Below are 14,420 nucleotides of genomic sequence, written 5' to 3'. Positions count from 1 at the left end.
TAAGAATTAAGTCACTAAATTTAAATGCTTTGCAGACACATCGTAAGTGTTTGATAAATGCTAGCTCTTACTTTTATAAGATGTTGAGAAATAGTTTTGAGTTCTTGATAGAAAATTTACTGAACAAGTGCAAAACATAGCAATAAAAATAATTAAAAAGGTACAAGTCACTATTTTCACTGAAGGAATTTTATTTTAAGAAAGAAAATTAAACAAAACAAACAAACAAAAAAACATGAGTACCCTTACATAGAAAGCCTAACAATGGACTAATTCAAGATGCCAACTATGTCCTTCCTGTAAATTACCTGGGAATGGTCAGGATCAGACAAAGATAATCACGAAATTGAGTTAAAAAGGTTCTTGTTCTTTTCCCCAACTCCCTTGTTTTTTGCAAGAAAATCTTTAACATCTGATTATACATTTTTAAATTATTTATTATTATTATTATTTTGAGACAGAGTCTTGCTCTGTCACCTAGGCTGGAGTACAGTGGCATGATCTCAGCTCACTGCAACCTCCATCTCCTAGGCTCAAGTGATTCTCCTGCCTCAGCCTCCCAAGTAGCTGGAATGACAGGAGCCCACCACCATGCCCGGTTAATTTTCTGTATTTTAGTAGAGATGGGGGTTTCACCATGTTGCCCCCAGGGTGGTCTCGAACTCCTGAGCTCAGGCAATCTGCCCGCCTCAGCCACCCAGGCCTCCCAAAGTGCTAGGATTACAGGCTTGAGCCACAGTCCCCGGCCTCCATAAATTTCGAGTACCATTTAAATGCTTGGCTCAGCAAAATGCTAGCTATGAAATTAGAGTTGTGATTACGACTTAGTTGTTCAGAGGATCTGCTGTATCTTTGCATTGTGCTCCATATTTATTTATTTATAACAAGTGCTCAGTATACATTTCTTGAGTATTAACTGTCAAAGCCATCTTTCTTACCTTAATGGTTTCTTTATGTAAAACTATGCATATGTATATGCACACATATATATATTTAAATGTATGATTATTGATCCTTGATCTTTTTCAAAATTCTATTTAAATATCCTCTTATCATCAGTATGCTCAGTCTTTTCTTAAGATTTACTTATTTCTCTTCCTAGCTCTCTAATTATATCTCAGTTTAATGATATTAACATCAAGAATTAAATGTATCCTTTGTCAGCAGAAGGAAAGGAAGGAGGCGTAGATAGAACTCCTATTATTGCTCATATCTGGGTTAAAATAGCAATTTTTAATATGCCTCGTATTTAGCTAGATAAACACTCCTCAACGTATCCTCGCTAATATATATAAAGTTATTCGGGAATTTGTTCATTGTTTTGGAACATGTATATTTCTGGTGTTTTTTTCCTCAAACTGTTGAGACAGACAGGGACTTGTGGAAGTTGCTGCTAGGGACAGGAAGAGAATATGTCACCTGTGGTATGGAGTAATGTTTTTTTTTTCAATATACATGGTTGGCATTACTTGAAAAAAATCGAGTAATTTTCTAAACATGTGAAGGCACAGTTTTTACATTTTAATTCTATAGTTATCTATATTTAGCCTATATTTACCTAAATAATCAGAGCAGAATAGAGGAACTGTGAACAACATGAAATTTGATATTTCCAAAAAACTGAATGAATGGTGTCATATATTGTTTCACCTAGAAGACTGACGATTTAATAAATATTTGCTATTTATTAAAATATTTGAAATTGTCAAAATTTCCAAGTCTAAGAATGATAATTTATGAGAATAAAGTAGTTTGCTGAATTCTCTTTAGCCTGGCTTTCTGCAGAGAATGAAATTTATTTCCAGGATTGGCGTGTGGAGGGAGGCGGTGCAGGAGGGGCATATCTTTAATCAGCACATAGCCAAAATGGCTTGCACATGGTAAGACAGTCAATAGAAATGTGTTGAATAATGAATGAGTGAGCAAGGAAACCTGAATTCTCATTTAAGCCTTGCTGTGAAATTCTTACTTTGACCTCTTTTGATAAAATCAAGCAGAACAAATCATCAGTTAAATCACTTACTTTGATGTACAGTGTGATAGAATCCACATGGAGCAGTTAAAATAAGAAGTAGATGGGCTCCTTTAAGACCATTTTTCCTTTGTATTCCTATAGTGTATGTGGTCTTAAATACTAAATTGAGGCCAATTTAATATAGTCAGAAGAGGACATTTTTATGGTAGACAGAGATTTAAATTTTGATTCTACCCATCCCTGTGACTTTAAGAAAAAACATTGTCACTGAGCCTCAGTGTCCTGATTACTGAAGAAAATGATGTGGAGCCATATATATAGTGGATAAGCACATGAAGTTTGGTGCCTGGGTTTAAATCCTGGCTCCGTCACGTACTAAGTCTATGAGTTTTATCAAGATAATATCCCTGTGCCTCAGTTTCCATTTTTGTAAAAATGGCACCTATCTCATAGAGTTGTTATAAAGGGTTAAATTAATGAACATAAAATGCCTAACAGGGCTTGGCACAGAGTCAGCATTATCAATCATCATTGTTGTTTTTATTACTATTAGGAATAAAAGAGATAACATACATAAAGTTCCTTATAAGAATCAAGCATAAAGTAGTTTTTTAAAAAACATTATTTGCTTTTTCTTTCAATGCAGGGTCCAAAGTACATATATCTTGTTACTTGTCTATTGACTAGCAGAGTACCACGTACATAGTTGGTGCTTAGTAAATGCATATTTAACAAATGAATAAATTCAAGAAAATGAAACTATATCATATTGGAAAAAGAGTTTTGGGAGTTCTAAGAAATGCAAGTTTATCACCAGCACACGTTCTCTGAGAATCATACCTAATAATCTGGGCAGGTTTCCATCATCATCAGCCACAATTAATACTCATGCAAACTCCTTGAAACACGACTTTCTTACTCCAGGTGAGAAGATTGGTTTTGGCCAAAATTCATTGGCATCACCTGTATCTCAATATCCCTATTCTACTATTAGCTCCTCTTTAGAAGGCCAGTGGCCTCAGTGAGAAAGTTTTCCATTAACATATTTTAAATCCCCTGTATCTGATAGGCACATTGCTATTTGATTTTATATATGATTTCTGATCATTAGCATCATCACAGATGAAATCCGGTCCTGCCGGTTCAGAGGTTTCTTTTTCTCTCAAAGCATCCCCATGAGAATCAGAGCTTCTGGGTCCTCCTTTACAGAGCCTACACACCTAAGCACAGGGTCTGGCTTGGATCAGGTCTTGGGCGTTAGGGTTAGGTAGGGTAAGGGACCAAATGCACGTTCCTCAGGCTGCAATCATACACATTTACCTCATAAAAGATGCCCTGCCCTTTGTCATCCTTAGAACATGACTAAATGATGTAAGTTGTGAAGGTCATTTTTACTAACTGTCAATCATGAAAAATTTTAATGAGAATCTAATTATATTCCTTTGACATTACATTTATTTAAAGCTAATCAGGCCTGAAATCACTGATCTTATTATAATCTATGTATATTTTAATAACGACGGGCTTTTGAATGACCCCTTTTACTATGGAATAGACTTATATTTTGCTAGTTTCTTTGCCTGTAGCAAATTGAAATTCTCACAGTAAAGCTAAAAATGTTCTGAACAAAGAGGAAAAAGTTTTTTCCCGCTCCATAAAGCCATGTTTTGAAGAACCGATCAACGATCAACAGATATAATTTCAATGTGAATTGTACAATGATAGTGCAGGAAAATTTAGCTACACAACACTTTTGTTCTAAAAGCAGATCCAAAAATTTTAATATCTCTACTAGAGACTTATCAGTGTGCTAAGTTTTATTATATACAATGTTAAAAAAAAGTGACATTTGTAAAATAAATGAAAACAGCCCTTCGAACCCTAGTTCATTCCATTGTACATCAAAATAGTATTGGCACTCAATATAAGAATGAAAATAATTATAATAATCTAATTTTTCAATGTTATTTTTGATATTATAAAAATATCTCCAATTTATTGGGTCCTTTCATAACTCTTGTGTTTCATTTAATTCCTATAGAAAAATTATGGGATTGGCGATATTACATCCATTTTATAAATATGGAATTGAGTTTCAGGAATGTCAAATAACTTCCCCAAGGTTGTGCATCTAATATGTGCTAGGTCAGGATGCCCAGAGTTTAAAACATTTATGTGAATAAAATCCAAATGAAAAGAAAGAGTCATAAAAAGAAACATCTAAAACATTATCTAGATCGGCATTTTCTAAACATTAACGTTCATATGAACTGCTGAGGATCTTGTTAACCTTGCAGATTCAGGGGGAGTGGGGCCTCAGACTTGGCATTTCTGATAAGCTCCTAAGTAATACTGATGCTGTTGGTCCACATACTATACTTAAATAGCAAGCATCTATACCAGTGCTGTCTAATGGAAGTACAATGTGAGCTACATATGGAATGTTAAGTCTTCCGCAGCCACGTTAACAACGAAAAACAAACAGGTAAATTAATTTTAAATATTTAACCAAATATGTATAAAGCATTATATTTCAATATGTAATTTGTATAAAAATTATTATTATTATTATTTGAGACAGATTCTCACTCTGTCACCCAGGCTGGAGTGCAGTGGCGCGATTTCGGCTCACTGCAACCTCTGCCTCCTGGGTTCAAGGTATTCTCATGTCTCAGCCTCCCAAGTAGCTGGAATTCCAGAGATGTGCCACCCTACCCAGCTAATTTTTTCTATTTTTAGTAGAGATGGGGCTTGTCTCGAACTACTGGCTTCAAGTGATCTGTCTGCCTCAGCCCTGCAACGTGCTAGGATTACAGGCATGAGCCACCATACCTGGCCGGTGTAAAAATTATTAATGAAATATTTACACTTTTTAACATTAAGCCTTTGAAATACTCTGTGTATTTTACACTTATAGCACACTTAACTCTAGTCACTTTTCAAGTGCTCAGAAGCCTTATGTGATTAACGGCTACTGTATTGGATAGTGCAGCGCTTAACAGTTTTCTCACATTTTTGTAGAGAACTAAAGTCTAGAAAAATAATGTGTGGTTATGAGTAAGACACTATTCCTCCAGAATTTAAATTATCTTCTTTATGACATTCTTCTCATAGTAGCCATGAATAAAAATATCTCGAAATACTTTCTGAGAGTTTAACTGTGATATACATTGAAATTGTTAGAAATCCAATGCAAGGCATGCTTTTCCCATTAATCCTCTTCATATTTTTACATGCTCCTTGAGCTCCTGGCCTGAGCAGCCACAGAATTTATCATTGTTAAGACACAATTTAATACTTATCTATATGCATCCTAAAGTGTTCTTCATGCCATATATGAAGACTTGTCCTTACAATTAGCAAACAAACTCCTTAAGTTCAGGAACTATAACATATGCTTTTCAGTATGTCCGTATGTATGAGGTATGTATTTGGTTTTGATAACATTTTGAATACCACCTTCTAATAGTAAAATAAATATATGATGATTGCATGCTTTTCTGATTCATTGGTTTTATCCCAGGGAAATTTGTTTCACTCACTCTATGGCTCACTATGCTTGAACAAAGAGAGAACGATTTGTTTCTGTCAGGTGACTTGAAGTTGTGGATCAAATTTGGGGAAAACCCAGGTTACTGTGGTTACTGGATAACTTGGAAGTCATCATGAATATATTTTTTATTTTCTTTCTATTCAGCTAAAAGCCCCATGGCAATGAGCGCAACAACTACGATGTCATTGTGCCTTTGGTCTGGATAAGATTTTTCAAGAGTTTGTGAATGGCTCCTTGCCCAGTGTGTTCTGGCACATGCTGTTCTGAGCAGTGCCTTGGTGAATACAGACATGCCTCAGCTCATATGCACAGCCCCATGGCACACATGGAGAATGGGTCTTGATCTCCCAGGGATCTATTTGGCAAACTCTACCCCAGAAGGCTATGGCAAGTGATTATGTAATGAATTCTGAGGCTTCATTGCAGAGCACAAAACACCAGGGAAATAGGAAGAGCTTGTACTGTTTGAAATCAGAGGGAAGGAGATGCATGGTTCCTGACATCCTTCTGAGAGTTGAAAGAGAATATCTGATATTTTGAATTGACAGTTTAACTGAATAGAAAAGAACAAAAGTATAAAGATAGTTCCTATTGTAGAAAATACATGAGACATCATACCTTAAATGAAATCATTCTTGCACATATATGGCCATGTCAAATCAATTAATTTAATTAATAGTTTAATAATAATGTTTTACTTGATATGATAATTTAGTTTTAAAAATAAATCCCATATACTATTCAACATTGTATATCTCTATAGTATACAGAATAGAATAGATAATTAATAACTCACTATTAAACTCAACCAAGCAAGCTTGATCTCCATCTTCCTCTGTTTAACTACTTAATTAAATTTAAGCCTTCCATCTTTCTTTCTCTTGAAAAAATTATATCCTGCCTTCTACCATCTACTCCTGTACCACATCCCTGTCATAAATTCCCCTTGATCTTTCACTTATAAGGGCTCTTGAAGGATGCTTGTGTATGAAAGGGAGGCCTTTGCTTTTTTCTATGTCAGTTTTTATGATACTAAAATTTAATAAATTCAAAAAAATTACTAAACTTCTCCATGTAACACCTAGTGAATTATAAGTCAAATAGGGACCATGTCTATTCTGGGGCACACTGAATAGCCTAATAAAGGATGAGTATTCAGATTCCATTAGTTAGAGTAGGAAAAGCTCCACCTGTCAGGGAGCCCAACAGGTGAAATAATAGTATTTATGAAGTATTAGTAAAGCAAGAACCCTTGAGTGATCTATGTCAGAGTGAACACACTTTCTCATGAGGACTATTTACGGTTTTCCAATTTTTGGTGAATACTATAAAATACATTTCTTTAAGACTATTTCAATTTCCTGTGTAGAAATAAAGTAAGGGTGCTATCAAGTATTTCCTGAAGTAAAGGAGCCTAAGAGCTGATCGGCTGAGGCCAGGTCTTTCGAGAATAATTAACCATTTAATCTTTACAAAATAAAAGCAAGATTTTAAGCCTTTCATCAAATAAGCCAACTAATATTCATCCTCCAAGAGGATGCTAATCCTGTGGGATAAAAGGGGTTAAGAGGCCCTTAAAGAATCTGTTTACCTCAGGTCTATTTCTAAAGCACCCTATCATGTTGTTATAGAAACCACTTGCGGCTAAAAATCTCCCATCATGATTATTGCTATAGTAACCACCAAAAGACAATAAGCCAGTTTTTCATCCATTTGCCATCATCTCCCCCTGCCCAAGATAGTTTTGTTTCTAAATCCTCCTATGTTGCTGGAAACACAGGGGAAAAAAGAGTAAACAAATTAAATGGGTGAGAAAAAAAGAAAGAGAGAAATGATGACACATTACAAGCAATAAACTGATCTTAAACATTTTGTTTACATTCAGAGAGAAAAGAAATTGTAATTATATAGACAAACTAGTTTTTAAATTGGTGACCAAATCTCTTTATTTCCATTGTTTGAACTCACATGTATTAATAAAGTATATTTTCAAATAGGAGAATATTTTTAAAATATTCTCCCCCCCCCCTTTTTCTTTTGAGATGGAATCTCTCTCACCCAGGCTGAGGTGCAGTGGCGTGATCTCGGCTCACTGAAACCTCCACCTCCCAGATTCAGGCGATTCTCCTGCGTCAGCCTCCCAAGTAGCTGTGACTACAGGCACCTGCCACCATGCTCGGCTAATTTTTTTTTGTATTTTTAGTAGAGACAGGGTTTCACTATGTTGGCCAGGCCGCTCTTGAACTCCTGACCTCGTGATCTGCCCACCTCAGCCTTCCAAAATTATCCTATTTTTAAAGTCATCATTGAGCATTTTAGAGAATTTCCCAATGATATACCTTTGTTTAATATTGTCTCTTTTAGTGTAAATTAAGGTAATTTCCCTATAATCATTTATTAGAAGATATTAGCAGGTCCTAATACAGTCTCATATTTAAAAAGTCAACTTTTGATTATCATTTGCTTATAATGAGAACATTCAAAAACTTCTCTTTGAAACATATAATACATTGTTGTTAACTCCAGTCATCCTCCTTTTCAACAGAACACCAGAACTTATCCTCCTGTTTAACTGTAACTTTGCACCCACTGGCCAATCTCTCCTATCCCCCCTTGTTCCCTAACCTCCCCATCTTCTGGCAAGTACTATTCCACTCTCTACTTCTATGAGAACTACTTTTTAGACTCCACATGTGAGTGAAATCATGAGCTATCTGTCTTCCCGTGCCTGACTTATTTTACTTAACATAATGTCGTCCAGCTTCATCCATGTTGCTGGAAATGACAGCATTTTATTGTTTTATGACTGAATAATATTCCCTTGTGATAGCAAGGTAATTTTTAAATCCATTTATCCATTGATGAGCATTTAGGTTGATTCCGTTTTGGTTATTGTGAATGGTACTACAGTAAACATAGGAATGCAGATATCTCTCCAAAGTACCTACTTCATTTCCTTTGGATGTATACACAGTAGTGGGATTGCTGGATCATATGGTAGTTCTATTTTTATTTTTTGAGGAAACTCCAAACTAGTAATATTTTCCAAAATGACTGTACTCATTTATATTCCCACCAGCAGAGCGCAAAGTTTCTCTTTTTTCCATATCCTCACCAACACTTTTTATCTTTTGATTTTTTGGCAGTGGTCATTCTAATTGGAATGAGGTGAAAATCTCTGTCATCTTGATTTGCCTTTCCCTGATGATTTCTGATGTTGAACATCTTTTTTTCATGTATCTGTTGGCCACTTGTATGTCTTTTTTTGAGAAATGTCTACTCAAGTCTTTTGCTCATTTTTTGAGGGTTTAACTTTTGTTGTTGGTGTTGAGCTTCTTATATATTTTGGATATTAACCCCTTATTAGATGTACAGTTTTCAAATATTTTCTCTCATTCTGTAGGTTGCCTCTTTGCCCTATTGATTATTCCTTTTGCTGTGCAGAAACTTTTTAGTTTGATGGAATCCTATTTGTCTATATTTGCTTTTGTTGCTTGGACTTTTGAGGTTTTATTTAAAAAAAAAAAAATCCTTACCTAGACCAATGTCACAGAGCTTTCCCCCTATGTTTTCTTTTAGTAGTTTCATTTCAGGTCTTATGTTTAAGTCTTTAATCAATTTTGAGTTGATGTTTGTAGATGGTGAGAGATAGGAGTCTAGTTTCATTGTTCTGTATGTGGATATGCAGTTTACCCAGTTCCATTTATTGAAAAGGCTGTCCTTTCCCCATTGTCTATACTTGGCACCGTTGTCAAAAATCAGCGGGTCGTAGATGCAGGGATTTATTTCTGGGCTCTCTATTCGGTTCATTAGTTTACGTGTCTATTTTTATGCCATTTACCATGCTGTTTTGGTTACTCTAGCCTTTTGGTATATTTTGAAGTCAGGTCATGTGATGTTTCTAACCTTGTTATTTTTGCTCAAGATTGCTTTGGTAATTTGAGGCCTTTTGTGGTTGCATACAAATTTTAGGATTTTTTTTTTTTCTTATTTTGGGAAGATTGTCATTGGTTCTTTTTTTGGTTGTTTGTTTTTTGTTTTTTGTTTTGTTTTGTTTGTTTTTTTGAGGAGGAGTCTCACTGTGTCGCCCAGACTGGACTGCAAGGGCGTGATCTCGTCTCACTGCAACCTCCGCCTCCCAGGTTCAAGTGACTGTCCTGCCTCTGCCTCCCCAGTAGCTGGGATTACAGGTGCTTGCCACCATACTAAGCTAATTTTTGTATTTTTAGCAGAGATGGGGTTTCACATGTTGGTCAGGCTGGTCTTGAACTCCTGACCTCAGGTGATTCACCCACCTTGGCCTCCCAAAGTGCTGGAATTACAGGCATGAGCCACCGCACCCCACTTGTCATTGGTATTTTGATAGAGATGGCCCTGAATCTGTAGCTGCAGAGGTGCACATTGGGTTGTATGGACATTTTAACAATATTATTTCTTCTGATCCATGAACATGAGATATATCTGTCTTCTTCAGTTTCCTCAATGTTTTTTAGTTTTCATTGTAGAGATCTTTCACCTCCTTTGTTAAATTTATTACTAGGCATTCTGGGTTTTTTTTTTTTTTATTTTCTTTTTTGTAGCTATTGTAAGTGAAATTGCTTTCTTGCTTTCTTTTCAGACAATTCACTATTGGTGTATAGAAACGTCACTGATTTTTGTATGTTGATTTTAAATCTTGAAACTTTACTGAGCTTGTTCATTAATTTTCATGGTGTTTTGGTGAAGTCATTGGGGTATTCTCCATATAATATCATGGCATCTGTAAATGGAGACAGTTTGCTTCAATGAATTTTAAAGTTTGCATGTGACATTAAATTTTGACACTATTTTGTGTAAAAATGGCATGTATAAATTAAACCAAACATAATTACATTTTTGTTTTCTTGTCTCAGACTTCATCTCTTAATATTCACTTTCTTTGTGTATTAATAACAAGCAAATTTTATAGTTGGAGATTATGGTGCTTTGGTTCTTATATTCCAACAGACACATATAAAAATCTTGACTTTGAAATAGTTTAAAATCAGAGTTTTGAACCAAAGCTCATGTGATGAAGATATGATGCAAGAATGATGATGGCAATGATGTTTAAAACCCTTGCACCCCAGTGAAGATCTTAGATATATCTAGGGTTACTTCTTAAACCAAAACCTGTAGCAATGATGCATTGAGTAGAAAAAACATTGTTGTAAATAAAAGGCTAATCTTCAAAAATATGAAGTCAGAATAAGCTTTATACATGGCTATTGACCTCAATTCACCTCTAAGACTATCCTTTTAGAATGTTAGTGTAAGAAACAATTGTTACATTTTAAACATTTTATCTGAAAAGAAATAATTTAAATTATTCAATTAAGTGTTGGCCATTTTCAGGATACTGAATTCACCCAAAACAAAAATAAAAATGCATCTAGTCACTCAAATTCGAGCAAGTTACTTTAATAAACTGAACAACTCAACTCATTGCACCTGAAGGTTATTTTTAATTAAGCACATTATTTAGGAAAGTCTAAACAAATATGTGGAAGTTGATACAAACACTTCTTTGCTTCAGTTCGTTGACTTTGTTTGGATATTTATATTCATGAAGTATAATTTCACTCTTAGAGAGTCTATATGAATGCAAAAATTAGATGTCGTTTCTGATACTTTTCTCCACACGTGTGGATTTTTGTACCCCTCAGCATGTTTTGCTTTCCATCTGTTTATTTTAGTTTTATGCAGGCACAGCTTTTGAGCTGAGTGAAAGAAATTGTCTGAAACTGTGTCTTTGGCTGAATTGTGTTGACATAGCATTTATAGTCAACCCCAAGCTTTTCCAAAATTTGTTATGATGAGATAATAAATAGTTCATATGTGTAAAATAGTGCTTAACACAAAGACACACAGGAAATATTTAATGCCTTTCTGTGAAACCAAACTAGTTTGGCCATTGCGATGGAATGACAGGGTAGCTAGTACAAGACTCGCCCTCCTGATGTAAACAACTAAAAAAAAGGTAGGAAATAAATGAGGTTTCTACTTTTGAGAACTGAGCACTGTTAGTGCAGAACTATGATTTTTGCTAGACGTGAAACACACATGAATACAACAGCAATCTCCTGGGATTTGGATTTGGAATTGCTTTTGTGCTGTGAGCAGAGTACAATGAGATGAGCAGCAACGTTTCTGAGTTGAAGGGGATGAGGTCAGAGTCATAGGCAGCAGAAGCAACTAGAGTGTATAGATAGGCCAGAGCACCAGAGAAGAAACAGCCACTCAGAGGATGGGCTCGAAAGACTCATTAATCATCATGGGTCTTTGAGGGGCCTTGCAGATATCATCTGCTGAGAGATTGACAGATAAACAAAAATGTCAAAAATTAGAGAGTTGGAGTTCCAGCTCAGCCAGTATGGAGAGACATGACACTAAACATCTCAAGCATTGAGAAACCAGAAAGGCCTTTCTTTAGGAGTAAAGACCACACTATGCAGAGAGAAAGATGCCATACATTCTAAAACAAAATAAAAGCATTCAAAGAATAAAATCAAGATTTAGAGGGAAAAAACATATTTTAGCTGCCTGCCAGAACAAAATTCCAAATCATTTAAAGGAAGCTAACATAATTAGGAACACCTGTAATTATCATCTGAATGTCCAATATACTATAAAAATTAGATCTGAGAAGCAGAAAAGTATAACCTATAATCAAGAAAAAAGTAGTCAATATAAATAAATACTGAAATGACATAACTATTGAAATTAGCATGCAAGAACTTAATATTTTTCAAGGACTTAAATAAAAGAATAAATATGAGTAAACAATGAGAAAACTTTGCAGAGAAATGAAAACTATAAGAAGGACCCAATGAGAATTTCAGAACTGAAAAGTAAAATATCTGAAATGAAGAATATTCTTGATGGGCTGAAGAGTACACTGGAATCAGAGAAGGAAGGATTCACATATCTGAAGACAACACAAATTACATAATCTGAAGAATGGAAAGAAAAAATATTTCAAAATACTGCAGAGAGCTGCAGTGATCTGTGGGATAATTCCAAGTAGGTTCCCATATAATTACAGTACCAGAGGGAGAGGAGAAAAAGAACAGGGAGGAAAAATATTTTGAATTAATAATGGTCAAATATTTCCCAAATTTGGTGGAAGATGTCAACTTACAGATCCAAGAACCTTAGCAAATCTTTTTTTTTAATTTTAATTTTTTTATTATACTTTAAGTTCTAGGGTACATGTTCACAACGTGCAGGTTTGTTACATATGTATACATGTGCCATGTTGGTGTGCTGCACCCATTAACTCGTCATTTATATTAGGTATATCTCCTAATGCTAACCCTTCCCGCTCCCCCAACCCCACAACAGGCCCTGGTGTGTGATGTTCCCCTTGCTGTGTCCAAGTGTTCTCATTAGCAAATCTTAATCAGGGTTAATACAAGAAAAATTATACCTAAGCACATTTTAGTAAGACATGGCCTCTGTGCTTTGAAAGCTTATCCTCTCTTGGGAGAGAGAGGGGGATACAAATAAATAAGATAAGGTAGGAAGTCCTAGAGATGTTTACACAGTGTTGAGGAGCCCAAGGGCACAAGAAACAGTGAAGAGGCAACAGGGGGAGTTTATTTAAATTGTTTTTGAAGACCTGATTGAGAGGAAGAAACAGGTGATTTCATGAAGAAAATTTTTTTTCAAGTTATAAAACTTGAAGTTATCTCTTTTATAGGATTTTAGCAGAAAGTCATGGAAGTAGATATAATTTTTGTTTCTGAATTCTTATGTAAATGTATATTTATTAATATATATAGTTTTAATATATGCATGTGTATAAATATAAGCACATGTACACATATTTACATATATATAACATATATAATTGTTGTAATTTATCCGACTGCCATCTATTGAGGTGTCAGGTGGTGTATATATATTTTCTTAAGTAATTGGCATGGAAAACTCTAAAGTAACATCAATATGAACCTCTTACAGAGGGGAAAAGATTTACTGAATATATTAGTCTGTTCTCACACTGCTAATAAAGATATCCCTGAGACTGGGTAATTTATAAAGGAGAGAGGTTTAATTGTCTCACAGTTCTGCATGCCTGGGGAGGCCTTGGGAAACTTACAGTTGTGGCAGAAGGGGAAACAAACATGTCCTTCTTCACATGGCATCAGCAAGAAGTGCCAAACAAAAGGGGGAAGAGCTCCTTATAAAATCGTCAGATGTCCTGAGAACTCATTCACTTTCATGAGAACAGCAGCATGCAGGTAACTGGCCCTGTATGATTCAATTACCTCCTACTGGCTCCTTCCCATGACACGTGGGGATTATGGGAACTACAATTCAAGATGAGATTTGGGTGGAGACACAGCCAAACCATATCATTGAGTGTAGTACACCCTTTATTAAGAAGCAGAAACGTAATTATTATCCTGGATTATCTGACTCCAAAGTTCATACTCTTTCTTCTATATCAGCCTCTCTATCACTAGTCACATAACTATAGACAAGTTGCTTTATTTACATTAGCCTTAGTTTCACCAAATATAGAATAAGGATTGTAAAAAGTTTTCTAACTTGGTCTCTGAACTAAATAAAAAGTTAGTAAAATGCTTCTAGCATAGAGCATGACACTTCCAGGAAGATCAATTAATTATACATTCACTTCTATTCCCTCTCACTTCCAATTTCCCAACTGGAATATGTGCCCTGTAAGGTAGAGAAAGTACCTTATTCTTTGCTGTAGTTCCTCTGCCCATCACAGAGCCTGGCTTATAAAGTTGCTTAAATATGTTTGATGAAGGCAGACAAGTCTATACTGATTGGAGTTAAACAATGTAAGACCAACTCATTATGATTCTACTCTAGCCTTGTTGACACGGATTATCAGAATGT

General features: G+C 35.2%; 1 protein-coding gene across 3 annotated transcripts in view; it reads right to left on the bottom strand.

Moving 5' to 3' along the window:
• CRB1 (crumbs cell polarity complex component 1) overlaps nucleotides 1-13,645 on the bottom strand; it is a 165,152-nt gene extending 151,507 nt beyond the window's left edge. For 2 of the 3 annotated variants that reach the window (XM_023224728.3, XM_023224731.3), the window contains exon 1: nucleotides 9,065-9,575. In XM_023224728.3, coding sequence (XP_023080496.2) covers nucleotides 9,065-9,338 — 274 coding nt within the window. In that variant the 5' untranslated portion in view covers nucleotides 9,339-9,575. Of the gene's footprint in view, nucleotides 1-9,064; nucleotides 9,576-13,614 lie in introns of those variants that run through there. The other variant, XM_023224729.2, reaches the window with a different exon arrangement.
• Between the last annotated feature and the right edge of the window lie 775 nt (nucleotides 13,646-14,420).

Source organism: Piliocolobus tephrosceles, chromosome 1 (assembly GCF_002776525.5).
Source record: "Piliocolobus tephrosceles isolate RC106 chromosome 1, ASM277652v3, whole genome shotgun sequence".
Taxonomy (NCBI): Eukaryota; Metazoa; Chordata; class Mammalia; order Primates; family Cercopithecidae; genus Piliocolobus; species Piliocolobus tephrosceles.
This window is presented reverse-complemented; position numbering and strand designations above follow the sequence as displayed.